The sequence below is a fragment of the Cololabis saira genome, chromosome 22 (assembly GCF_033807715.1).
Source record: "Cololabis saira isolate AMF1-May2022 chromosome 22, fColSai1.1, whole genome shotgun sequence".
Classification (NCBI taxonomy): Eukaryota; Metazoa; Chordata; class Actinopteri; order Beloniformes; family Belonidae; genus Cololabis; species Cololabis saira.
The window spans coordinates 37,574,913-37,600,218 of NC_084608.1; the positions used below are offsets into that span (position 1 = coordinate 37,574,913).

At 46.1% G+C, this 25,306-nt stretch overlaps 2 protein-coding genes across 2 annotated transcripts in view; both read right to left on the minus strand.

Annotated features, from left to right (window-relative positions):
• Nucleotides 1–18,895, minus strand: part of LOC133423427 (nebulin-like) — a 66,318-nt gene extending 47,423 nt beyond the window's left edge. The window contains exons 1-12 of the mRNA XM_061713600.1: nucleotides 18,804–18,895; nucleotides 16,794–16,865; nucleotides 16,121–16,222; nucleotides 15,835–15,945; nucleotides 13,354–13,464; nucleotides 13,046–13,156; nucleotides 12,131–12,241; nucleotides 7,817–7,930; nucleotides 6,702–6,812; nucleotides 6,449–6,559; nucleotides 3,524–3,634; nucleotides 564–674 (exon numbers count right to left, since the gene is read on the minus strand). Of these exons, the coding sequence (XP_061569584.1) occupies nucleotides 564–674; nucleotides 3,524–3,634; nucleotides 6,449–6,559; nucleotides 6,702–6,812; nucleotides 7,817–7,930; nucleotides 12,131–12,241; nucleotides 13,046–13,156; nucleotides 13,354–13,464; nucleotides 15,835–15,945; nucleotides 16,121–16,195 (1,077 nt within the window). The 5' untranslated portion in view covers nucleotides 16,196–16,222; nucleotides 16,794–16,865; nucleotides 18,804–18,895. The remainder of the gene's footprint in view (nucleotides 1–563; nucleotides 675–3,523; nucleotides 3,635–6,448; nucleotides 6,560–6,701; nucleotides 6,813–7,816; nucleotides 7,931–12,130; nucleotides 12,242–13,045; nucleotides 13,157–13,353; nucleotides 13,465–15,834; nucleotides 15,946–16,120; nucleotides 16,223–16,793; nucleotides 16,866–18,803) is intronic.
• LOC133423428 (uncharacterized protein PF3D7_1120000-like) overlaps nucleotides 16,752–25,306 on the minus strand; it is a 25,031-nt gene continuing 16,476 nt past the window's right edge. The window contains exons 2-4 of the mRNA XM_061713601.1: nucleotides 22,055–22,279; nucleotides 19,065–19,228; nucleotides 16,752–16,865 (exon numbers count right to left, since the gene is read on the minus strand). Of these exons, the coding sequence (XP_061569585.1) occupies nucleotides 16,752–16,865; nucleotides 19,065–19,228; nucleotides 22,055–22,279 (503 nt within the window). The remainder of the gene's footprint in view (nucleotides 16,866–19,064; nucleotides 19,229–22,054; nucleotides 22,280–25,306) is intronic.

Genomic DNA, 25,306 nt, shown 5'->3' on the forward strand with positions numbered 1-25,306 from the left:
GAGGACGTAACACGAGGACGTAACACGAGGACGTAACACGAGGACGTAACACGAGGGCGTAACACGAGGGCGTAACACGAGGACGTAACACGAGGACGTAACACGAGGGCGTAACACGAGGACGTAACACGAGGACGTAACACGAGGACGTAACACGAGGACGTAACACGAGGACGTAACACGAGGACGTAACACGAGGACGTAACACGAGGACGTAACACGAGGACGTAACACGAGGACGTAACACGAGGGCGTAACACGAGGACGTAACACGAGGACGTAACACGAGGACGTAACACGAGGACGTAACACGAGGACGTAACACGAGGACGTAACACGAGGACGTAACACGAGGACGTAACACGAGGGCGTAACACGAGGGCGTAACACGAGGACGTAACACGAGGACGTAACACGAGGACGTAACACGAGGACGTAACACGAGGGCGTAACACGAGGACGTAACACGAGGACGTAACACGAGGGCGTAACACGAGGACGTAACACGAGGGCGTAACACGAGGACGTAACACGAGGACGTAACACGAGGACGTAACACTCACGTCGCTCTGCAGCTCCGACAGATATTTGGCCAGATGCGTCTCCGTGGTTTCCGGGAGCTGGTGGTACAAACTGGTCTGGATCTCCTGCTTCAGACCCTGACGGTACTTTACCTGCAGGACAAACGCTGGATCAGGAGATACCAGGAGATACCAGGAGATACCAGGAGATCTGAGGTCCTCATATCTCCTCTGAGGACACTGACGAAGACTCAACAAGGTTTTAGTCGACTTAGTCTAGTTTTAGTCAACGAAAACTCAACAAAGTTTTAGTCTAGTTTTAGTCGACTTAGTCTAGTTTTAGTCGAGGAAAACTCAAAAAGGTTTTAGTCCAGTTTTAGTCGACTTAGTCTAGTTTTAGTCGAGGAAAACTCAAAAAGGTTTTAGTCCAGTTTTAGTCGACTTAGTCTAGTTTTAGTCGACGAAAACTCAAAAAGTTTTTAGTCGATGAAAACTCAAAAAGTTTTTAGTCGATGAAAACTCAAAAAGGTTTTAGTCGACGAAAACTCAAAATGTTTCTAGTTTAGTTTTAGTCGACGAAAACTCAAAAAGGTTTTAATCTAGTTTTAGTCAACGAAAACTCAAAAAGTTTTAGTCTAGTTTTAGACGACGAAAACTCAAAAAGTTTTAGTCTAGTTTTAGTCGACTTAGTCCAGTTTTAGTCGACGAAAACTCAAAAAGGATTTAATCTAGTTTTAGTCGACTTAGTCCAGTTTTAGTCGACGAAAACTCAAAAAGGATTTAATCTAGTTTTAGTCGACGAAAACTCAAAAAGGTTTTAATCTAGTTTTAGTCGACGAAAACTCAAAAAGGATTTAGTCCAGTTTTAGTCGACTTAGTCTAGTTTTAGTCGACGAAAACTCAAAAAGGATTTAGTCTAGTTTTAGTCGACTTAGTCCAGTTTTAGTCGACGAAAACTCAAAAAGGTTTTAGTCTAGTTTTAGTCGACTTAGTCCAGTTTTAGTCGACGAAAACTCAAAAAGGTTTTAGTCTAGTTTTAGTCGACTTAGTCCAGTTTTAGTCGACGAAAACTCAAAAAGGTTTTAGTTTAGTTTTAGTCGACGAAAACTCAAAAGTCTTTAGTCTAGTTTTAGTCGACGAAAACACAAAAATGTTTTAGTCTAGTTTTAGTCGACGAAAATGCAAAAAGGTTTTAGTCCAGTTTTAGTCGACAAAAACTCAAAAAGGTTTTAGTCTAGTTTTAGTCGACAAAAACTCAAAAAACTTTTATTTTAGTTTTAGTCGACGAAAACTCAAAAAGGTTTTAGTCGACGAAAACTCAAAAGTCTTTAGTCTAGTTTTAGTCGACGAAAACTCAAAAAGGTTTTAGTCTAGTTTTAGTCGACAAAAACTCAAAAAGGTTTTAGTCTAGTTTTAGTCGACGAAAACTCAAAAAGGTTTTAATCTAGTTTTAGTCGACGAAAACTCAAAAAGGTTTTAGTCCAGTTTTAGTCGACGAAAACTCAAAAAGTTTTTAGTCTAGTTTTAGTCGACGAAAACTCAAAAAGGTTTTAGTCTAGTTTTAGTCGACGAAAACTCAAAAAGGTTTTAATCTAGTTTTAGTCGACGAAAACTCAAAAAGGTTTTAGTCCAGTTTTAGTCGACGAAAACTCAAAAAGTTTTTAGTCTAGTTTTAGTTGACGAAAACTCAAAAAGTTTTTAGTCTAGTTTTAGTCGACGAAAACTCAAAAAGGTTTTAGTCCAGTTTTAGTCGACGAAAACTCAAAAAGTTTTTAGTCTAGTTTTAGTCGACGAAAACTCAAAAAGGTTTTAGTCTAGTTTTAGTCGACGAAAACTCAAAAAGGATTTAATCTAGTTTTAGTCGACGAAAACTCAAAAAGGTTTTAATCTAGTTTTAGTCGACGAAAACTCAAAAAGGTTTTAGTCCAGTTTTAGTCGACGAAAACTCAAAAAGTTTTTAGTCTAGTTTTAGTTGACGAAAACTCAAAAAGTTTTTAGTCGACGAAAACTCAAAAAGGTTTTAGTCTGCCTGTCCTTAGAGGTCCTTAGAGGAGATTAGAGGACCTCCCAGGACCTCCCAGGACCTCCCAGGACCTCCCAGGACCTCCCAGGACCCCCCAGGACCTCCCAGGTCCTCCCAGGACCCCCCAGGACCTCCCAGGTCCTCCCAGGACCCCCCAGGACCCCCCAGGTCCTCCCAGGACCTCCCAGGTCCCCCAGGTCCTCCCAGGACCCCCCAGGACCCCCCAGGTCCCCCCAGGTCCTCCCAGGTCCTCCCAGGACCCCCCAGGACCCCCCAGGTCCTCCCAGGACCTCCCAGGTCCCCCAGGTCCTCCCAGGACCCCCCAGGACCCCCCAGGTCCTCCCAGGACCTCCCAGGTCCTCCCAGGACCCCCCAGGACCCCCCAGGTCCCCCCAGGTCCTCCCAGGTCCATCCAGGTCCCCCCAGGTCCCCCCAGGACCCCCCAGGACCCCCCAGGTCCTCCCAGGACCCCCCAGGTCCTCCCAGGACCTCCCAGGACCAGGTCCTCCCAGGTCCTCCCAGGACCTCCCAGGTCCTCCCAGGACCTCCCAGGTCCTCCCAGGACCTCCCAGGACCAGGTCCTCCCAGGTCCTCCCAGGACCTCCCAGGTCCTCCCAGGACCTCCCAGGACCTCCCAGGACCCCGCAGGACCCCCCAGGACCCCCCAGGTCCCCCCAGGACCTCCCAGGTCCCCCAGGACCTCCCAGGTCCTCCCAGGACCTCCCACGACCTCCCAGGTCCCCCCAGGTCCTCCCAGGACCTCCCAGGTCCCCCCAGGTCCTCCCAGGTCCCCCCAGGTCCTCCCAGGTCCATCCAGGACCCCCCAGGTCCATCCAGGTCCCCCCAGGACCTCCCAGGTCCTCCCAGGTCCTCCCAGGACCTCCCAGGACCCCCCAGGACCTCCCAGGTCCCCCCAGGTCCTCCCAGGTCCCCCCAGGTCCTCCCAGGACCCCCCAGGACCTGGACCTGGGTAACGTACCTCACTCTGCAGGTCCGAGGCCTCCCTGGCGTGTTTGGTGTCGATGGTTTCCGGCAGCAGAGAGTAAAGATTCATGCTCATCTCCTTCTTCCCGTCCTCCTGGTACTTCACCTGGAAATTAGTATTATTATTATTATTATATTATTATTATTAGTTATCTGGTTATTACAGGTTCCTGCACGATTCAAGGTCAAATTTTTTATTTTTTAGTCCCGACATGCTTTTATTTTTTATTCCCAACACGATGAAAGCTTTTATTTTTTGTCGGGACTGAAAAAATAAAAGCTTTGGCTTTGGGTTTACACTCATGTCAGAACTGTATAGTTTAGTTTTTATGGAAGAAGAAATAAAACCAGGTTCCTGCACATTTTTCAAGGTCAAATTCCAGCACTTTTCAAGCACTTTCAAGGGTTATTTTCAAAATCTTCAAGCACCTTATCTCTGGGTAAAATATCTACAGGAATATATACACTTATAATTATTTTTTCCGCTTTTTATCACAATTATGTACATTGTATCGTGCTGTAACATCTAGTTATGTTTCATCTTACTGATTTTATTTCTCCTTGTAAAAACTAAACTTTACAGCTCCGTCACGTCTCTGGCGTTAGCGGTTAGCAGCTACCTGGCTGAGCAGCTCCGTCACGTCTCTGGCATTAGCGGTTAGCGGTTAGCAGCTACCTGGCTGAGCAGCTCCGTCACGTCTCTGGCGTTAGCGGTTAGCGGTTAGCAGCTACCTGGCTGAACAGCTCCGTCACGTCTCTGGTGTTAGCGGTTAGCGGTTAGCAGCTACCTGGCTGAGCAGCTCCGTCACGTCTCTGGCGTTAGCGGTTAGCGGTTAGCAGCTACCTGGCTGAGCAGCTCCGTCACGTCTCTGGTGTTAGCGGTTAGCGGTTAGCAGCTACCTGGCTGAGCAGCTCCGTCACGTCTCTGGCGTTAGCGGTTAGCAGCTACCTGGCTGAGCAGCTCCGTCACGTCTCTGGCGTTAGCGGTTAGCAGCTACCTGGCTGAGCAGCTCCGTCACGTCTCTGGCGTTAGCGGTTAGCAGCTACCTGGCTGAGCAGCTCCGTCACGTCTCTGGCATTAGCGGTTAGCGGTTAGCAGCTACCTGGCTGAGCAGCTCCGTCACGTCTCTGGCATTAGCGGTTAGCAGCTACCTGGCTGAGCAGCTCCGTCACGTCTCTGGTGTTAGCGGTTAGCGGTTAGCAGCTACCTGGCTGAGCAGCTCCGTCACGTCTCTGGCGTTAGCGGTTAGCAGCTACCTGGCTGAGCAGCTCCGTCACGTCTCTGGTGTTAGCGGTTAGCAGCTACCTGGCTGAGCAGCTCCGTCACGTCTCTGGTGTTAGCGGTTAGCAGCTACCTGGCTGAGCAGCTCCGTCACGTCTCTGGTGTTAGCGGTTAGCAGCTACCTGGCTGAGCAGCTCCGTCACGTCTCTGGCGTTAGCGGTTAGCGGTTAGCAGCTACCTGGCTGAGCAGCTCCGTCACGTCTCTGGTGTTAGCGGTTAGCGCTTAGCAGCTACCTGGCTGAGCAGCTCCGTCACGTCTCTGGTGTTAGCGGTTAGCAGCTACCTGGCTGAGCAGCTCCGTCACGTCTCTGGTGTTAGCGGTTAGCAGCTACCTGGCTGAGCAGCTCCGTCACGTCTCTGGCGTTAGCGGTTAGCGGTTAGCAGCTACCTGGCTGAGCAGCTCTGTCACGTCTCTGGCGTTAGCGGTTAGCAGCTACCTGGCTGAGCAGCTCCGTCACGTCTCTGGTGTTAGCGGTTAGCGCTTAGCAGCTACCTGGCTGAGCAGCTCCGTCACGTCTCTGGTGTTAGCGGTTAGCAGCTACCTGGCTGAGCAGCTCCGTCACATCTCTGGTGTTAGCGGTTAGCAGCTACCTGGCTGAGCAGCTCCGTCACGTCTCTGGCGTTAGCGGTTAGCGGTTAGCAGCTACCTGGCTGAGCAGCTCCGTCACGTCTCTTGTGTTAGCGGTTAGCGGTTAGCAGCTACCTGGCTGAGCAGCTCCGTCACGTCTCTGGCGTTAGCGGTTAGCGGTTAGCAGCTACCTGGCTGAGCAGCTCCGTCACGTCTCTGGCGTTAGCGGTTAGCGGTTAGCAGCTACCTGGCTGAGCAGCTCCGTCACGTCTCTGGTGTTAGCGGTTAGCAGCTACCTAGCGGTTAGCAGCTACCTGGCTGAGCAGCTCCGTCACGTCTCTGGCGTTAGCGGTTAGCGGTTAGCGGCTACCTGGCTGAGCAGCTCCGTCACGTCTTTGGTGTTAGCGGTTAGCAGCTACCTGGCTGAGCAGCTCCGTCACGTCTCTGGTGTTAGCGGTTAGCGGTTAGCAGCTACCTGGCTGAGCAGCTCCGTCACGTCTCTGGCGTTAGCGGTTAGCGGTTAGCAGCTACCTGGCTGAGCAGCTCCGTCACGTCTCTGGTGTTAGCGGTTAGCAGCTACCTGGCTGAGCAGCTCCGTCACGTCTCTGGTGTTAGCGGTTAGCAGCTACCTGGCTGAGCAGCTCCGTCACGTCTCTGGTGTTAGCGGTTAGCAGCTACCTGGCTGAGCAGCTCCGTCACGTCTCTGGTGTTAGCGGTTAGCGGTTAGCAGCTACCTGGCTGAGCAGCTCCGTCACGTCTCTGGCGTTAGCGGTTAGCGGTTAGCAGCTACCTGGCTGAGCAGCTCCGTCACGTCTCTGGCGTTAGCGGTTAGCGGTTAGCAGCTACCTGGCTGAGCAGCTCCGTCACGTCTCTGGCGTTAGCGGTTAGCGGTTAGCAGCTACCTGGCTGAGCAGCTCCGTCACGTCTCTGGCGTTAGCGGTTAGCGGTTAGCAGCTACCTGGCTGAGCAGCTCCGTCACGTCTCTGGCGTTAGCGGTTAGCGGTTAGCAGCTACCTGGCTGAGCAGCTCAGTCACGTCTCTGGTGTTAGCAGTTAGCGGTTAGCAGCTACCTGGCTGAGCAGCTCCGTCACGTCTCTGGCGTGAACCGTGTCCAGCGTCTCCGGGAGACCCGCGTAGAGCGACGCCGCCGTCTCCTTCCTGCCAGCCTCGCGGTACCGGGTCTGGGGACGAGACACGTCTGAGACCGGGGAACATCGGTGGGGGGTCTGGGGGTCCTGGACCTGGACCTGGACCTGGACCTGGACCTGGACCTGGTCCTGGTCCAGGTCCAGGTCCAGGTCCAGGTCCAGGTCCGGTTCTCACCTGGCTCTGCATCGCGGCCACGGTTCTGGCGAACTGCGTCTGGGAAGTTTCCGGCAGCTGAGAGTAGAAACTCTGGCTGAGACTCCGGCGCCCGCCGTCCCGGTACTTGCTCTGAAACCACAAGGTCAGGGGTCACGGGGGGGTCACGGCGGGGTCACGGGGGGGTCAGGGATTACGGTGCAGGGGGGGGGGTCGTTAAGTAAAAGTACTGTTACTTCAGAATATTATGACTCAATTAGAAGTAAAAAGTATCATCCAAATAATTACTTGAGTAAAAGTAAAAAAGTACTTGGTGAAAAAACTACTCAAGTACTGAGTAACTGTTGAGTAACGTCTGAAGTACAAAATAATCATCTTGAATCATCATTCAATAAAATGAATAAAAAATAAAGAATAGCTAAATTAAATTAAATTAATTTTAAAGTAAATTCAAGTACTTTAATAAATAATAAAATAATAACAGAATAAAAAAAATAAATTAAGCACAAGTAGCACAAAATGTCCAGCCTTTGTCCTTTTCTTTTTAACCAGGCAGAACTAGAACAAACATGAACTCATAGAAACTCTGTGTGTGTTTGAGTCTGTGTAAATGTGACAAAACATGCAAAAACATTTAACATTTATACCAAACAATCACCAGTGATGTCATGAGATTGACGCGTACGTGGATAAAAGGGATAAAAGAAAAGTAACAGCTCAATGTAGCCTAGCCGGCCGAGTTTTGTTTAAAATTGAATTTCTGTTGCAAATAAAATCTGAATCTTCCAATTCATTGCATTTTTCATTGCATTTTAGCCTAGTTATTTTTGTGGTAGAAGTATCGGATCGGTACACTATGTTATCGAGACAAATCCCTAGTAATAACCAAGTTTGTTGGTTCCACCAAGTTAAGGTTCTATCACCAAGTTAAGGGTGTAATGGCTAAATTAAGATTATAATCGCCAAGTTAATGTTGTATCGACAAGTTGAAGTTATAATTGCGAAGTTTGTTGTTGTTTGGTTGTTTGGTTGTAGTCGGGGGTCACGGGGGGGTCAGAGGTCGGGGCGGGGTCAGAGGTCATGGGGGTCAGGTAACATCAGAGGTCATGGGGGGTCAGAGGTCGGGGTTCCGGTACCTCACTCTGCAGCTCCGTCATCTCCCTGGCGAACTGGATCTGGGCCGTGTCCGGCAGCTGAGAGTAGAGAGAGGACGGAGCTCCTCGCACCGTCAGCTTGGGCCGGTAGTTCACCTGGAGAGACACACCGTCTCCATGGTTACCGTGGTTACTGAGTAGTTAGTTCACCTGCAGAGACACACCGTCTCCATGGTTACCATGGTTACTGAGGTTTCTACGGTAGTTCACCTGCAGAGACACACCGTCTCCATGGTTACCATGGTTACTGAGGTTTCTACGGTAGTTCACCTGCAGAGACACACCGTCTCCATGGTTACCGTGGTTACTGAGGTTTCTACGGTAGTTCACCTGCAGAGACACACCGTCTCCATGGTTACCGTGGTTACTGAGGTTTCTACGTTAGTTCACCTGCAGAGACACACCGTCTCCATGGTTACCGTGGTTACTGAGTAGTTAGTTCACCTGCAGAGACACACCGTCTCCATGGTTACCGTGGTTACTGAGGTTTCTACGGTAGTTCACCTGCAGAGACACACCGTCTCCATGGTTACCGTGGTTACTGAGGTTTCTACGGTAGTTCACCTGCAGAGACACACCGTCTCCATGGTTACCGTGGTTACTGAGGTTTCTACGTTAGTTCACCTGCAGAGACACACCGTCTCCATGGTTACTGAGGTTTCTACGGTAGTTCACCTGCAGAGACACACCGTCTCCATGGTTACCATGGTTACTGAGGTTTCTACGTTAGTTCACCTGCAGAGACACACCGTCTCCATGGTTACTGAGGTTTCTACGGTAGTTCACCTGCAGAGACACACCGTCTCCATGGTTACCATGGTTACTGAGGTTTCTACGGTAGTTCACCTGCAGAGACACACCGTCTCCGTGGTTACCGTGGTTACTGAGGTTTCTACGGTAGTTCACCTGCAGAGACACAGGTTCAGGTAGTGCTGGGCGGTATACCGGTTCATACCGAATACCGGTGTTTATTTTTCTTATGATATGAATTTTCCATATACCGTAATACCGGTGAGTATGTACAGTAGCGCACACAACATTGGGAACGCTGTGCGGCGCTACGTTCCGCCACGCCGCGCAGCGGAAAGTAGCGCCGCTGGACAGTGTTTCCCCTACCACTGTATGGGCCTGGCAGGGCCGCCCAATGATCTATGATCATTTACGTTTAGGAGCCTCTGCAGCTGTTCTGCAACGTGAGTCAACCTGCTTCGTTGCCTAGCAAAGCCTGATTTATGGTGCCGCGTTACACCAACGCAGAGCCTACGCCGTAGGGTACGCGGTGACGTGCACCGTACGGCCGCTCGCTGCGTACCCTGCGCCGTAGGATCTGCGTTGGTGTAACGCGGAACCATAAATCAGCCTTAACGATGCGAGTACCGCTGCTGAGAGTGCGGGCATATTATTATAAATTATGGGGTGTATAGAGTTTGTAGCTAGCTAACTATGGCGGAAAAAATATTGCGGGTGACAGACAACATGATATAAAGAAATGTTTCTGCAGGTCCGTGTGTTTGTGTTTGCATGTGACGCTGCAGGAAGCATGAAGGAAAACACCGCCCGACGACACACCAGGCGTCCGCAGGGTCCTAGCGCCGGCACACGTGAGGCCATGCAAACCTGTATTTATACTAGTGTAAACCTGTATTTATACTAGTGTAAACCTGTATTTATACTAGTGTAAACCTGTATTTATACTAGTGCAAACCTTTATTTATACTAGTGCAAACCTGTATTTATACTAGTGCAAACCTGTATTTATACTAGTGTAAACCTGTATTTATACTAGTGTAAACCTGTATTTATACTAGTGTAAACCTGTATTTATACTAGTGTAAACCTGTATTTATACTAGTGTAAACCTGTATTTATACTAGTGCAAACCTGTATTTATACTAGTGTAAACCTGTATTTATACTAGTGCAAACCTGTATTTATACTAGTATAAACCTGTATTTATACTAGTGTAAACCTGTATTTATACTAGTGTAAACCTGTATTTATACTAGTGCAAACCTGTATTTATACTAGTGTAAACCTGTATTTATACTAGTGTAAACCTGTATTTATACTAGTGCAAACCTGTATTTATACTAGTGTAAACCTGTATTTATACTAGTGTAAACCTGTATTTATACTAGTGTAAACCTGTATTTATACTAGTGTAAACCTGTATTTATACTAGTGTAAACCTGTATTTATACTAGTGTAAACCTGTATTTATACTAGTGCAAACCTGTATTTATACTAGTGCAAACCTGTATTTATACTAGTGCAAACCTGTATTTATACTAGTGCAAACCTGTATTTATACTAGTGTAAACCTGTATTTATACTAGTGTAAACCTGTATTTATACTAGTGTAAACCTGTATTTATACTAGTGTAAACCTGTATTTATACTAGTGTAAACCTGTATTTATACTAGTGTAAACCTGTATTTATACTAGTGTAAACCTGTATTTATACTAGTGTAAACCTGTATTTATACTAGTGTAAACCTGTATTTATACTAGTGTAAACCTGTATTTATACTAGTGTAAACCTGTATTTATACTAGTGTAAACCTGTATTTATACTAGTGTAAACCTGTATTTATACTAGTGTAAACCTGTATTTATACTAGTGTAAACCTGTATTTATACTAGTGTAAACCTGTATTTATACTAGTGTAAACCTGTATTTATACTAGTGCAAACCTGTATTTATACTAGTGCAAACCTGTATTTATACTAGTGCAAACCTGTATTTATACTAGTGTAAACCTGTATTTATACTAGTGTAAACCTGTATTTATACTAGTGCAAACCTGTATTTATACTAGTGCAAACCTGTATTTATACTAGTGTAAACCTGTATTTATACTAGTGTAAACCTGTATTTATACTAGTGTAAACCTGTATTTATACTAGTGTAAACCTGTATTTATACTAGTGTAAACCTGTATTTATACTAGTGTAAACCTGTATTTATACTAGTGTAAACCTGTATTTATACTAGTGTAAACCTGTATTTATACTAGTGTAAACCTGTATTTATACTAGTGTAAACCTGTATTTATACTAGTGTAAACCTGTATTTATACTAGTGTAAACCTGTATTTATACTAGTGTAAACCTGTATTTATACTAGTGTAAACCTGTATTTATACTAGTGCAAACCTGTATTTATACTAGTGCAAACCTGTATTTATACTAGTGTAAACCTGTATTTATACTAGTGCAAACCTGTATTTATACTAGTGCAAACCTGTATTTATACTAGTGTAAACCTGTATTTATACTAGTGTAAACCTGTATTTATACTAGTGTAAACCTGTATTTATACTAGTGCAAACCTGTATTTATACTAGTGTAAACCTGTATTTATACTAGTGTAAACCTGTATTTATACTAGTGTAAACCTGTATTTATACTAGTGCAAACCTGTATTTATACTAGTGTAAACCTGTATTTATACTAGTGTAAACCTGTATTTATACTAGTGTAAACCTGTATTTATACTAGTGCAAACCTGTATTTATACTAGTGCAAACCTGTATTTATACTAGTGCAAACCTGTATTTATACTAGTGCAAACCTGTATTTATACTAGTGTAAACCTGTATTTATACTAGTGTAAACCTGTATTTATACTAGTGTAAACCTGTATTTATACTAGTGCAAACCTGTATTTATACTAGTGCAAACCTGTATTTATACTAGTGCAAACCTGTATTTATACTAGTGTAAACCTGTATTTATACTAGTGTAAACCTGTATTTATACTAGTGCAAACCTGTATTTATACTAGTGCAAACCTGTATTTATACTAGTGTAAACCTGTATTTATACTAATGCAAACCTGTATTTATACTAGTGTAAACCTGTATTTATACTAGTGTAAACCTGTATTTATACTAGTGTAAACCTGTATTTATACTAGTGTAAACCTGTATTTATACTAGTGTGGACATTCATGTTTTTCTACAATATTTCCTCCTCATGACGGTAAAATAGGCCATTCTAAGACAATTTACTGCAGCAATTCCTTTCCAAATCATTAGAAAATGTGGTTAACACCCAGTTGTGCATGAAAAAAAAAATACCGTGATATAAATTTTTGGTCATACCGCCCAGCACTAGGTTCAGGTCTCAGTTCGGACCGACTGCGGTTTCCGTGGTTTCCGTGGTTTCCGTGGTTATCTGACTGAGGTTTCTAGTCTAGTTCCAACCCATCTTCGTGGTTTCCATGGTTACCATGGTTACCCTGGTTACCTGGTTACCGTGGTCACCGTGGTTACCGTGGTTACCGTGGTTACCTGGCTCTGCAGCTGCGTCATCTCCAGCTTGTGCTGAATCTCCGGCGTCTCCGGCAGGAGAGAGTAAAGAGACACCGAGGCTCGTCTCTTCCCGTCCTCCTTGTACCTGACCTGGAACACAAACAGAACCGGGTCAGGTCCTGGTCCTGGTCCTGGTCCTGGTTCTGGTTCTGGTCCCGGAGGGAGCAGAACCAGAACCAGGACCCACTCTGAACCCTGACCCTCCTTGTACTTGAGCTGGAACATTGGAAATGTCGGGATTAATGTTGACCTGGACCTGGAACCGGGTCCACCCGGACCAGGACCAGGACCGGTACCAGGACCGGTACCAGGTCCACGTACCTCACTCTGGAACTCCTGCACGGTTCTGACCCGCTGGACCTGGTACCAGGACCGGTACCCGGTCCACCTACCTCACTCTGGAACTCCTGCACGGTTCTGACCCGCTGGGTCTGGTACCAGGACCGGTACTGGTCCACGTACCTCACTCTGGAACTCCTGCACGGTTCTGACCCGCTGGGTCTGGTACCAGGACCGGTACCCGGTCCACCTACCTCACTCTGGAACTCCTGCACGGTTCTGACCCGCTGGGTCTGGTACCAGGACCGGTACCCGGTCCACCTACCTCACTCTGGAACTCCTGCACGGTTCTGACCCGCTGGGTCTGGTACCAGGACCGGTACCCGGTCCACCTACCTCACTCTGGAACTCCTGCACGGTTCTGACCCGCTGGGTCTGGTACCAGGACCGGTACCCGGTCCACCTACCTCACTCTGGAACTCCTGCACGGTTCTGACCCGCTGGGTCTGGTACCAGGACCGGTACCCGGTCCACCTACCTCACTCTGGAACTCCTGCACGGTTCTGACCCGCTGGGTCTGGTACCAGGACCAGGACCGGTACCAGGTCCACCTACCTCACTCTGGAACTCCTGCACGGTTCTGACCCGCTGGGTCTCGCTGGTCTCCGGGAGCTGGTGGAACAAACTGCTGCTCAGCTCCTTCCTGCCGTCCTGCTTGTACTTGTTCTGGGGGGAGACCAGACCGGGTCAGTCCTGGTGCTGGTCCTGGTCCTGGACCTGGACCCCCAGACCCAGACCCAGACCCAGACCCAGACCCAGAACCAGACCCAGACCCAGACCCAGACCCAGACCCAGACCCAGACCCAGAACCAGACCCAGACCCAGACCCAGAACCAGACCCAGACCCAGAACCAGAACCGGACCTCACTCAGCAGATCCGTCAGCTCCCGGACGAACTGGGTCTCGCTGGTTTCTGGTAGAAGAGAATAAAGAGACGAGGAAATCTCCGTCTTCAGGTTCCCCTTGTACTTGATCTGGAACAGAGACCAGTTAGAACCGGTTAGAACCAGTTAGAACCAGTTAGAACCAGTTAGAACCAGTTAGAACCAGTTAGGACCAGTTAGGACCAGTTAGAACCAGTTAGGAACAAGTTAGGAACCAGTTAGAACCAGTTAGAACCAGTTAGGACCAGTTAGGACCAGTTAGAACCAGTTAGGACCAGTTAGGACCAGTTAGAACCAGTTAGGACCAGTTAGGACCAGTTAGGAACAAGTTAGGAACCAGTTAGAACCAGTTAGAACCAGTTAGGACCAGTTAGGACCAGTTAGAACCAGTTAGGAACCGGTTAGGACCAGTTAGGACCAGTTAGGACCCTGTATCATGTCGCAACTTAAAGAAAAGTCTCTTGGAGCCATGGCCCAAACCCAACAGGAAGTCGGACATTTTGGATTAATCGTGTCATTTTGGCGCAATTTATGCCATTCTTTCGGCAATTAATTCAGCCCGAACCGTAACGTGCACCAAGGTGTGTTATACATCAAAATGTGCGTCTCCATCCTGCGACAACACGCATTACTTTTCTCTTTCAAAAGTGTTACCGTGGCGACGCTAGACGCCAAAAAGCGCGCGCCCCCTTCATCTGATTGGTCCATATTTGATAGTTTATACTTTCTGCCATAACTTTTGAATGGTTTGACATAAAGAGTCATGGTGGTGTCATCGGACTCGGTATTGAGTCCTTGAACATAATTGGTGCAAATTGCATGTGCGAGGGCCCGTTCATCGCTGCTTGCAGCTTTAATTAGTGCCACGGCTTCTCCAGAGGAACTCTTATCATTGCTTAAGCTTATTATTTATTCCTCCGTATAAACTTTGGCGCGTAACTAGTCCCGCAGCTTTGAGAAAACGCGAAAAGTAAAAACGTAGAAACGTGCTAATCGGGAATCGAGTGGTATGACTTTTATTAGCGATTGGTGCGCACGTTTTTGCGCAACGTGCGAAAAACGTGCACTTTTTGGTCCATCCGGAACGCATTGGGAGAACTTTGGGGCCTCACCACTCGCACACCGTTACTCGGAAAATTCAAACCGATTTAGAAAGTTGTAGGCCCTGAATTTAACTACAGTCCTGTGGATTTTCAGAGCGATCGCACAAATAGTTTTCACACGAAGTACAAAAACATTTCCAGATTTCCAAACTAATGGGGAGATTTTCCCATGTAAGTGAAAGGGGCAGAATGTCACACTGTGGATGGGAGGAGGTAAAAAATAAATAAAAATTCACCTTTTTTATAAGTCACCTAACTTTCTCATACTTGTACGTAGAAATGTCATTCAAACTTAAAAACGGAGGAAAACTTCTCTTCTCTCCAAAACCTAAACCTAAAATGTACACTTTTCAAAATATGAGCACACAAGCGAGGACTGGAAATCACTTTTTCGTCAAATCTAGAGTGCGGGTGTCGGTTGGTAGAGTGGGAGAAACAGTAAAAAATAACCCACATTTTTATTTGTAACTCGAGCTCACGGCCAAACCGTAAAAAGGAGACAAATAATTTTTGGTCAGAATGTAGACATAGGTGTTGGGATTCATAAAATGTGACTTTGACAGGCGGGGTATGCACAAAATTTAAACGGGGGGGGATAAAGCGGCACCAATACCTGTCTCAGTCCCCATTGACTGTAATGTAATCAAACGTTTTCTTCAAAAGAATCTCACTCTGTCTTTGCACTGAGCTTACTCACTCATTTTAAGGAATATCTGAATAAAATTAAGATTGTCAAAATCTGCCGGGTTCTGTGTCTCTCACGATGTTTTTGTTTCTCTGCTACGAGCTACGGTTTGATCACAAATCGGAGTTATTTCAGACCAGGTTCTGAAGTCGAGGTTCTTGTTGCCGGGGCAACCAGAGCTCAGCTGCTGACTCATTCATTGGTGAAAATTAGCCCCGCCCCTTCTTCTGATTGGTCAATATGTGATAGTTCCAATTTTCTGCAATAACTTTTGACTCACCTGGCTCTGCAGGTCCGTGGCCTCCCTGCAGACCTCTACAGACCCCCCCAGACCCCCCAGACCTCTACCAGGACCAGGACCAGGACCAGGACCAGGACCTGGACCAGGACCAGGTCCAGGACCAGGACTCACCTGGCTCTGCAGGTCCGTGGCCTCCCTGCAGACCTCTACCAGGACCTGGACTAGGACCAGGACCTGGACCAGGACCAGGACCAGGACCAGGACCTGGACCAGGACCAGGTCCAGGACCAGGACTCACCTGGCTCTGCAGGTCCGTGGCCCCCCTACAGACCTCTACAGACCCCCCCAGACCTGCCCAGACCTCTACCAGGACCAGGACCAGGACCAGGACCAGGACCAGGTCCAGGACCAGGACCAGGACCAGGACTCACCTGGCTCTGCAGGTCCGTGGCCTCCCTGCAGTGCAGCGTCTCCGGAGTCTCCGGCAGGACCGAGTAGAGGGACAGCGAGGCCTCCTTCCTGCCGTCCTCCTGGTACCTGGACTGGAGAGACCAGCAGAGACCGGTTAGGGCGGTCCTGGTCCTGGTCCCGGTGGTCCCCCCTGGGGGGTCCAGGTCCTGGTGGTCCCCCCTGGGGGGTCCTGGTCCAGGTGGTCCCCCCTGGGGGGTCCTGGTCCTGGTGGTCCCCCCTGGGGGGTCCTGGTCCAGGTTCCGGTACCTCAGAGATGACGGCGCTGATGTTCTTGCTGTGGATCAGTTCTGCTCCGGGTACGAACTGGCTCCGCCCCCTCATCCGGTCCAGGTCCTCCTTGTACCGGATCTGGGGGAGGGGCAGAGTTAGGACACGCCCCTTTATCTGGGGGAGGGGCAGAGTTAGGACACGCCCCTTTATCTGGGGGAGGGGCAGAGTTAGGACACGCCCCTTTATCTGGGGGAGGGGAAGAGTTAGGACACGCCCCTTTACTGGGGGAGGGGCAGAGTTAGGACACGCCCCTTTACTGGGGGAGGGGCAGAGTTAGGACACGCCCCTTTATCTGGGGGAGGGGCAGAGTTAGGACACGCCCCTTTATCTGGGGGAGGGGAAGAGTTAGGACACGCCCCTTTATCTGGGGGAGGGGCAGAGTTAGGACACGCCCCCTTTATCTGGGACTAAAAAATAAAAGCGTGTGTCTTAAAAACTAAAAATAAAAGGTTCTGGTTCTTTGAAGACCCGCTGGGGTCTCTGGTTCTGGTTCTGCTCTTACGAAGCGTAACCGCGGCAACGCTCAGCGTAACCACGACAACGCTCAGCGTAACCACGGCAACGCTGAGTGTTACCGTGGGTCTCAGACCGGGTCCAGCGGGTACACTCATGTCAGAACCACCAGAACCAGAACCAGAACTGGACTCACGTCACTGACGATCAGGCTGCAGCGCCGGTTGAATTCCGGGTCCGGAAGGGGCGGCCTGGAGTCCTGGGAGGCCTGGAACCAGAGGAGGACCGGTTAGGACCGGTTAGGACCGGTTAGGACCAGTTAGGACCGGTTAGAACCAGTTAGGACCAGTTAGGACCAGTTAGGACCAGTTAGGACCAGTTAGGACCGGTTAGGACCGGTTAGGACCGGTTAGGACCAGTTAGGACCAGTTAGGACCAGTTAGGACCGGTTAGGACCAGTTAGGACCAGTTAGGACCAGTTAGGACCAGTTAGGACCGGTTAGAACCAGTTAGGACCGGTTAGGACCAGTTAGGACCGGTTAGGACCGGTTAGGACCGGTTAGGACCAGTTAGGACCGGTTAGGACCGGTTAGGACCAGTTAGGACCGGTTAGAACCAGTTAGGACCGGTTAGGACCAGTTAGGACCGGTTAGGACCGGTTAGGACCGGTTAGGACCAGTTAGGACCAGTTAGGACCGGTTAGAACCAGTTAGGACCAGTTAGGACCAGTTAGGACCGGTTAGGACCAGTTAGGACCGGTTAGGACCGGTTAGGACCGGTTAGGACCAGTTAGGACCGGTTAGAACCGGTTAGGACCAGTTAGGACCGGTTAGGACCAGTTAGGACCAGTTAGGACCGGTTAGGACCGGTTAGGACCGGTTAGGACCAGTTAGGACCAGTTAGGACCAGTTAGGACCGGTTAGGACCGGTTAGGACCAGTTAGGACCAGTTAGGACCAGTTAGGACCGGTTAGGACCGGTTAGGACCAGTTAGGACCAGTAAGGACCAGTTAGGACCAGTTAGGACCAGTTAGGACTAGTTAGGAACCAGTTAGAACCAGTTAGGACCAGTTAGGACCAGTTAGGACCAGTTAGGACCAGTTAGAACCAGTTAGGACCAGTTAGGACCAGTTAGGACCAGTTAGGACCAGTTAGGACCAGTTAGGACCAGTTAGGACCAGTTAGGACCGGTTAGGACCAGTTAGAACCAGTTAGGACCAGTTAGAACCAGTTAGAACCAGTTTATTTATTTATTTATTTATTGGTTTATTTGACAGGGACAATGCACATCTATAAAAACATTGCTGTAAATGTGCCAGAGTTAGCCAAGAGGCTATTTTTCATCTGTAGTCCCTGGACAGATGTAAGAATACAAAAAAGTACAGAAAAGATACAGAAAAGTACAAAAGTACAGAAATAAAGAAAGGTGCAAATTAAGTTTTAGTGCTGACAGAGCTGAGTATTAATCAACCATTTCTTTAAATGAGCTCTAAATAAACTGTATGTGTCCAGTTCTCTGATAGTTGCAGGGATGGAGTTCCATTCGTGTGCAGTTTTAACAGAGAATGCAGACTGACTGAAAGCACTTTTTCTGAGTGGAATAAAACAATCCCCTCTTGCTGCACCTCTTGTGAACCGATCAGCAGTTGTTCTAATGTTGACAAAGTGTCTGAGTGGAGGAGAAGTCAGGCCGTATATAACCTTGTGCATAAGACAAACATCTACATATTTAATCATATTTTCCCAACTCAACAAGTTATATTTTTTTAGTATCGGGCAATGATGAAAATATACTGATTTCTTATCAAGGATTTTGAGTGTTCGTTTATACAAAGACTGTAATGGTTTTAGAGTAGTGGTGCTAGCCTGGTGCTAGCCTGGTGCTAGCCTGGTGCTAGCCTGGTGCTAGCCTGGTGCTAGCCTGTGACCAGGTTGTTAAGCAGTAAGTGATATGGGAAATGACCATAGAATGCATAAACATCTTAGCTGCCTCTGTTGACATGTAATCTCCAATGAACCTGAAATTTGAAAGATTGAACTTGACCCGGTTACAGACCTTTTTCACCTGAGCCTTGAAAGAAGTTAGGACCAGTTAGGACCAGTTAGGACCTGTTAGGGGTTCTGGTCCAAACGGACCTCAGTAACACAGAAACACCACTACAAAATAAAAGCTTCAGAATGTTGGGACTACAAAATAAAAGTCTCACCTCCCAGGCTCCCACCAACCGCTTGGCTCGGTCTTCTTCATCTCTTCTCTCCGGATCATCACCTCCCTCCTCCTTCTCTTCCTCCTCCTCTTCCTCCTCCTTCACTTCCTCTTCCTCCTCCTCTTCCTCCTCCTCCTCCTTCACTTCTTTCTCCTCCTCCTCTTCCTCCTCTTCCTCTTCTTTCTCCTCCTTCACTTCCTCCTTCACTTCCTTCACCTCTTCCTCCTCTTCCTCTTCTTCCTCCTCCTTCACTTCCTTCACCTCCACTTCCTTCACTTCCACCTTCACTTCCTCCTTCACTTCCTCCTTCACTTCCTTCACCTCCACTTCCTTCACTTCCACCTTCACTTCCTCCTTCACTTCCACCTTCACTTCCACCTTCACTTCCTCCTTCACTTCCTCCTCTTCCTCCATCCTCGTCTCCTCTGAGGGGAAACAGGTTAAACAAGATTAGAAACATAAAAAGTTCTCGTCATGAAATAAAATAAACTAAAAAAAATAAATAAAAAAAAGTCAAAATCTTAAGAAAAAAGTCGAAATGTCGAGAAAAAAGCTGAAATTTCAACAAAAAAGTCGAAATGTTGAGAAAAAATTCAAAATGTCAAGAAAATCCCTCACTTGAGGTCCAGTAGAATAGACTAGAATAGAATAGAATAGACTAGAATAGAATAGAATACTTTATTGTCACTATTCACATATAATAACATATACTGTATCTACACATGTGCTGGAATATTATTACACAGATACGTCGGGGAAAAGTCCTGCACGGTAAAAAACCAGTATGGACCCGCATTTTGTAATAAACATCCAAAATGTAATAACTTTGTCATTTCATATTGTAATAAACTGCCCCATTTTGTAATACTTTTTGCCAAATTATGTAATAAGTTATTGCATTTTGAGAAGATTATTATAAAATGCACTCGCAACTTTTTTATTTTCTAGGAAATGTAATAACATGGTGCATTATGTAATAAAACCTATTACTGTTATTTGTTTAACAATGATTTATACTAGAGAGACTTTTGTTGTTTTTTATTTCCCTTAGAGCTATGTAGCCCAATACATTTATGTATAAAACTCCAAATATAACTTTAGTTTCCTATTTGAAGTTTGGAATTATACAGGCCAATAACAAACAAATAAACTCTGCTTTAGAATTTAGAATGCAAGTGCATTTTGTAATAATCTTCTCAGACCCCGTCCACACGTAGCCGGGTATTTTTAAAAACGAATATTTCCCCCCTCCGTTTATAAAAAAATTTGCATCCACACATAACCGAAGATCTGCGTTTTCGACCACATTCATAAGCATTCTAACCTGTAAATCACCTGCGGCTCCCGGGAAGCTGCACCTCCGCGGGCACCGTAGGGTGCGCGTCGCCGCGTACCCTACGGTTGTAGGCTCTGTGTCGGTGTAACGCAGTAAGCGGTGGTCAAGACCAGAGACCATTTATTTAATAGCTTGGAGAACAGATGCTGGATCATCTGTAGTAAACAAAAGGCGCACGTCAGAGCAGATTTGTTGTTGTTTTGGCGCATAATGTGACGTTCGAAAACGCAAAACTCCGGTTGTGTGTGTCTACACGCATCTACATAAACGGAGTTTTCAAAAATCTTCACTTTGCCCGGAGTTTTTTTAAACCTTCGTTTATTTGCGTTTTCGTGTGGATGACAGGTCCAAACGTAGGAAAATATCTCCGGTTTAGCAGATATCCGCAGATATCCGGCTACGTGTGGACAGGGTCTCAAAATGTAATAACTTATTACACAATGTGGCAAAATTTATTACAAAATGCGACTTTATTACAAAATGAAATGAAAAAGTTATTACATTTTGGACGTTTATTACAAAACACACGGTAAAAATCCAGCACACTGCAAAAACTCAAAATCTTATCAACAATATTTGTCTTATTTCTAGTTAAAATGTCTCATTTTTAGTCAAAAAAAATATCATCACACTTAAAACAAGAGTCATCACTGGAAAAAACTACCATTTTCACCTGTTTCCAGTAGATTTTCACTTAAAATAAGTAGAAAAATCTGCCAGTGGAACATGATTTTTTAGCTTGTAACGAGAAGATAAATCTTGTTCCACTGGCAGATTTTTCTATTTATTTCAAGTGAAAATCTACTTGAAACAGGCGTGCGTGCGTTTTGCGTGCGAGCGTGCGTTTTTTCGTGCGTTCGTTCTTTCGTGCGTTTTCGACATTTCCACTTTTTTCTCAAAATTTCACTTTTTCATCAAATTTTCAACTTTTTTCTCAAAATTTCAACTTTTTTCTCCACTTTTTTCTCAAAATTTTGACTTTTTCATCCAAATTTCAACTTTTTCATCAACATTTCCACTTTTTCTCAACATTTCCACTTTTTTCTCAACATTTTGACTTTTTTCAAGTAAATTTTCACTTGAAATAAGTAGAAAAATCTGCCAGTGGAACAAGATTTATTTGCTTGTAATGAGAAGATAAATCTTGTTCCACTGGCAGATTTTTCTATTTATTTCAAGTGAAAATCTACTTGAAACAGGCGTCCATTTTTGCGTGCGTGCGTGCGTGCGTTTTGCGTGCGAGCGTGCGTTTTGCGTGCGAGCGTGCGTGCGTTTTTTCGTGCGTCCGTTCTTTCGTGCGTTTTCGACATTTCCACTTTTTTCTCAAAATTTCACCTTTTTCTCAAAATTTCAACTTTTTTCTTAAAATTTCAAATTTTTTCTCCACTTTTTTCTCAAAATTTTGACTTTTTCATCCAAATTTCAACTTTTTCATCAACATTTCCACTTTTTCTCAACATTTCCACTTTTTTCTCGACATTTTGACTTTTTTCAAGTAAATTTTCACTAGAAATAAGTAGAAAATCTGCCAGGGGGACAAGATTTTTCTTTCTTTCTTTCTTTCTTTCTTTCTTTCTTTCTTTCTTTCTTTCTTTCTTTCTTTCTTTCTTTCTTTCTTTCTTTCTTTCTTTCTTTCTTTCTTTCTTTCATTTTCCTTCTTTTTCTTTTTCCTTCTTTCTTTCTTTGTTTTTGCTTTGTTTTGTAATAAGAAGATGAATCTTCTTATTAGTCTCAGATTTTTCTACTTATTTCAAGTGAAAATTTACTTGAAACAGGTGAAAATGATCAAATAACAAGTTATTTTTCTGGTAATGACTCTTGTTTTAAGTGTAATGAGAGTCTTTGACTAAAAATGAGACATTTTAACTAGAAATAAGACAAACATTAGGAGTTTTAGGGACTAGTTCTGACTCACCGGTTGGTTCTGGTTTCTCCATGTGGGTCCGGTTCTGGTTCTGGTTCTGGTTCTGGGTCTGGTTCTGGTTCTGGGTCCGGTTCTGGGCGGTTCTGCTCTGAATGAGCCGGGTTGTGGTTCTGGTCTCGGTGGTGTCGGTGACCCCCCTTCTGGCCCCGCCCCCCCTGGGGAGGAGGAACCGGTTCTTATCAGTCCTGGTTCTACTTTTAGCCTCCACTTCAGAACCTTATCAGACCAGAGTTCTGGACCGGGACCGGGTCAAGGTGGAGTCAGGGACAGGGGGACAGACCTGGACCTGGATCTGGACCTGGACCTGGACCTGCAGGTCTGGATCTGGTGGACCTGCAGGTCTGGATCTGGTGGACCTGCAGGTCTGGATCTGGAAAGAAGGAAAAAAAGAAGGAAAAAAGAGGAAAAAAGAGGAAAAAAGAGGAAAAAAGAAGAAAAAAAGGAAAAAAAAGAGGGAAAAAAGAAGGAAAAAAGGAAAAAAATAGGAAAAAGAGGACAAAATAGGAAAAAAATAGAAAAAAAGAGGGAAAAAAGGACAAAAGGAAAAAAATGAGGAAAAAAGAGGACAAAATAGGAAAGAAAAGAGAACAAAAGAGAAAGAAAGAGGAAAAAAGAGGAAAAAAAGGGGAAAAGAAGAAGGAAAAAAGAGGAAAAAAGAAGAAAAAAAGGAAAAAAATAGGAAAAAGAGGACAAAATAGGAAAAAAAAGAGGAAAAAAGAGTAAAAAATAGAAAAAAATAGGAAAAAAAGAAGGAAAAAAGAGGACAAAATAGGAAAAAGGTGTAAAAAAAAGATGGAAAAAGAGGAAAAAAAGAGGAAAAAAGGGGAAAAAAAGAGGAAAAAAAAGCGAAAAAAAGAGGAAAAAAGGACCTGCAGGTCTGGATCTGGAAAGAAGGAAATAAAGGAAAAAAAAGAGGGAAAAAAGAGGAAAAAAAGGGGAAAAGAAGAAGGAAAAAAGAGGAAAAAAGAGGAGAAAAAAAAGAAGGAAAAAAAGGAAAAAAAGAGGAAAAAAAGAAGGAAAAAAGGAAAAAATTAGGACAAAATAGGAAAGAAAAGAGAACAAAAGAGAAAGAAAGAGGAAAAAATGGGAAAAGAAGAAGGAAAAAAGAGGAAAAAATAGGAAAAAAGAAGAAAAAAAGGAAAAAAAGAGGAAAAAAAAGAAGGAAAAAAGGGAAAAAAATAGGAAAAAGGACAAAATAGGAAAAAAAAAAGAGGAAAAAAGAGGAAAAAAGAAAAAAGAAAAGAGAAAAGAGAACAAAAGAGAAAGAAAGAGGAAAAAAGAGGAAAAAAGACCCTAGTGGTCTGTAGAGGACCTGCAGGTCTGGATCTGGACCCTAGTGGTCTGTAGAGGACCTGCAGGTCTGGATCTGGACCCTAGTGGTCTGTAGAGGACCTGCAGGTCTGGATCTGGACCCTAGTGGTCTGTAGAGGACCTGCAGGTCTGGATCTGGACCCTAGTGGTCTGTAGAGGACCTGCAGGTCTGGATCTGGACCCTAGTGGTCTGTAGAGGACCTGCAGGTCTTGGTGGGGGGTCTGGGTCCTGCTGGTCTGGGTCCTGCAGGTCTGGGTCCTGCAGGTCTGGGTCCTGCAGGTCTGGGTCCTGCAGGTCTGGGTCCTGCAGGTCTGGGTCCTGCAGGTCTGGGTCCTGCAGGTCTGGGTCTTGGTGGGGGGTCTGGGTCCTGCAGGTCTGGGTCCTGCAGGTCCAGGTCTTGGTGGGGGGTCTGGGTCCTGCTGGTCCAGGTCTTGGTGGGGGGTCTGGGTCCTGCAGGTCTGGGTCCTGCTGGTCTGGGTCCTGCAGGTCTGGGTCCTGCTGGTCTGGGTCCTGCAGGTCTGGGTCCTGCTGGTCCTGGTCTTGGTGGGGGGTCTGGGTCCTGCAGGTCTGGGTCCTGCAGGTCTGGGTCCTGCAGGTCTGGGTCCTGCAGGTCTGGGTCCTGCAGGTCTGGGTCTTGGTGGGGGGTCTGGGTCCTGCAGGTCTGGGTCCTGCAGGTCCAGGTCTTGGTGGGGGGTCTGGGTCCTGCTGGTCCAGGTCTTGGTGGGGGGTCTGGGTCCTGCAGGTCTGGGTCCTGCTGGTCCAGGTCTTGGTGGGGGGTCTGGGTCCTGCTGGTCTGGGTCCTGCAGGTCTGGGTCCTGCAGGTCTGGGTCCTGCAGGTCTGGGTCCTGCAGGTCCAGGTCTTGGTGGGGGGTCTGGGTCCTGCAGGTCTGGGTCCTGCAGGTCTGGGTCCTGCAGGTCTGGGTCCTGCAGGTCTGGGTCCTGCAGGTCTGGGTCCTGCTGGTCCAGGTCTTGGCTCCAGTCCTGGTCCAGATGGAACCAGGAAGTGTTTTCCGGAGAGATCTGTCCAATCACAGCAGGGGGCGGAGCCTGGCGCCGCTCCCAGAAACAACAACAACAACAACAACAACAACGTTCTCCTTCTCCTTATTTCTTCCTTTCCTTTTCCTTCTTTCTATTTCTTTCTTTTTCCTTCTTTTTCTTTTCCCTTCTTTATTTCTTTTTCTTTTTTCTTTCCTTCTTTCATTTTGCTTCTTTCTTTCTTTTTCCTTCTTTCTTTCCTTCTTTCTTTTTCCTTTTCTTTCCTTCTTTACTTTTCCTTCTTTCTTTCTGTTTCCTTTTCTTTTCTTCTTTCATTTTACTTTTTTTCTTTCCTTCTTTTTCTTTCTTTCTTTCTTTCTTTCTTTCTTTCTTTCTTTCTTTCTTTCTTTCTTTCTTTCTTTCTTTCTTTCTTTCTTTCTTTCTTTCTTTCTTTCTTTCTTTCTTTCTTTCTTTCTTTCTTTCTTTCTTTCTTTCTTTCTTTCTTTCTTTCTTTCTTTCTTTCTTTCTTTCTTTCTTTCTTTCTTTTTGTTTTTGTAATGAGAAGATAAATCTTGTTCCACTGGCAGATTTTTCTACTTATTTCAAGTGAAAATTGTCATATAAGTTATTTTTCTGCTAATGTCTCTTGTTTTAAGGTAATGAGATTTTCTGACTAAAAATGGTTTTACCCAGAATCCCCTGCAGCAGCTCCATGGACGGAGACGTTTATATGTCTATGGTTTTACCCAGAATCCCCTGCAGCAGCTCCATGGACGGAGATGTTTATATGTCTATGGTTTTACCCAGAATCCCCTGCAGCAGCTCCATGGACGGAGATGTTTATATGTCTATGGCAGGAGTCGGCAACCCAAAATGTTTTAGATCCATATTGGACCAAAAACACAAAAAACAAATATGTCTGGAGCCGCAAAAAATTAAAAGTCTTGTCTAAG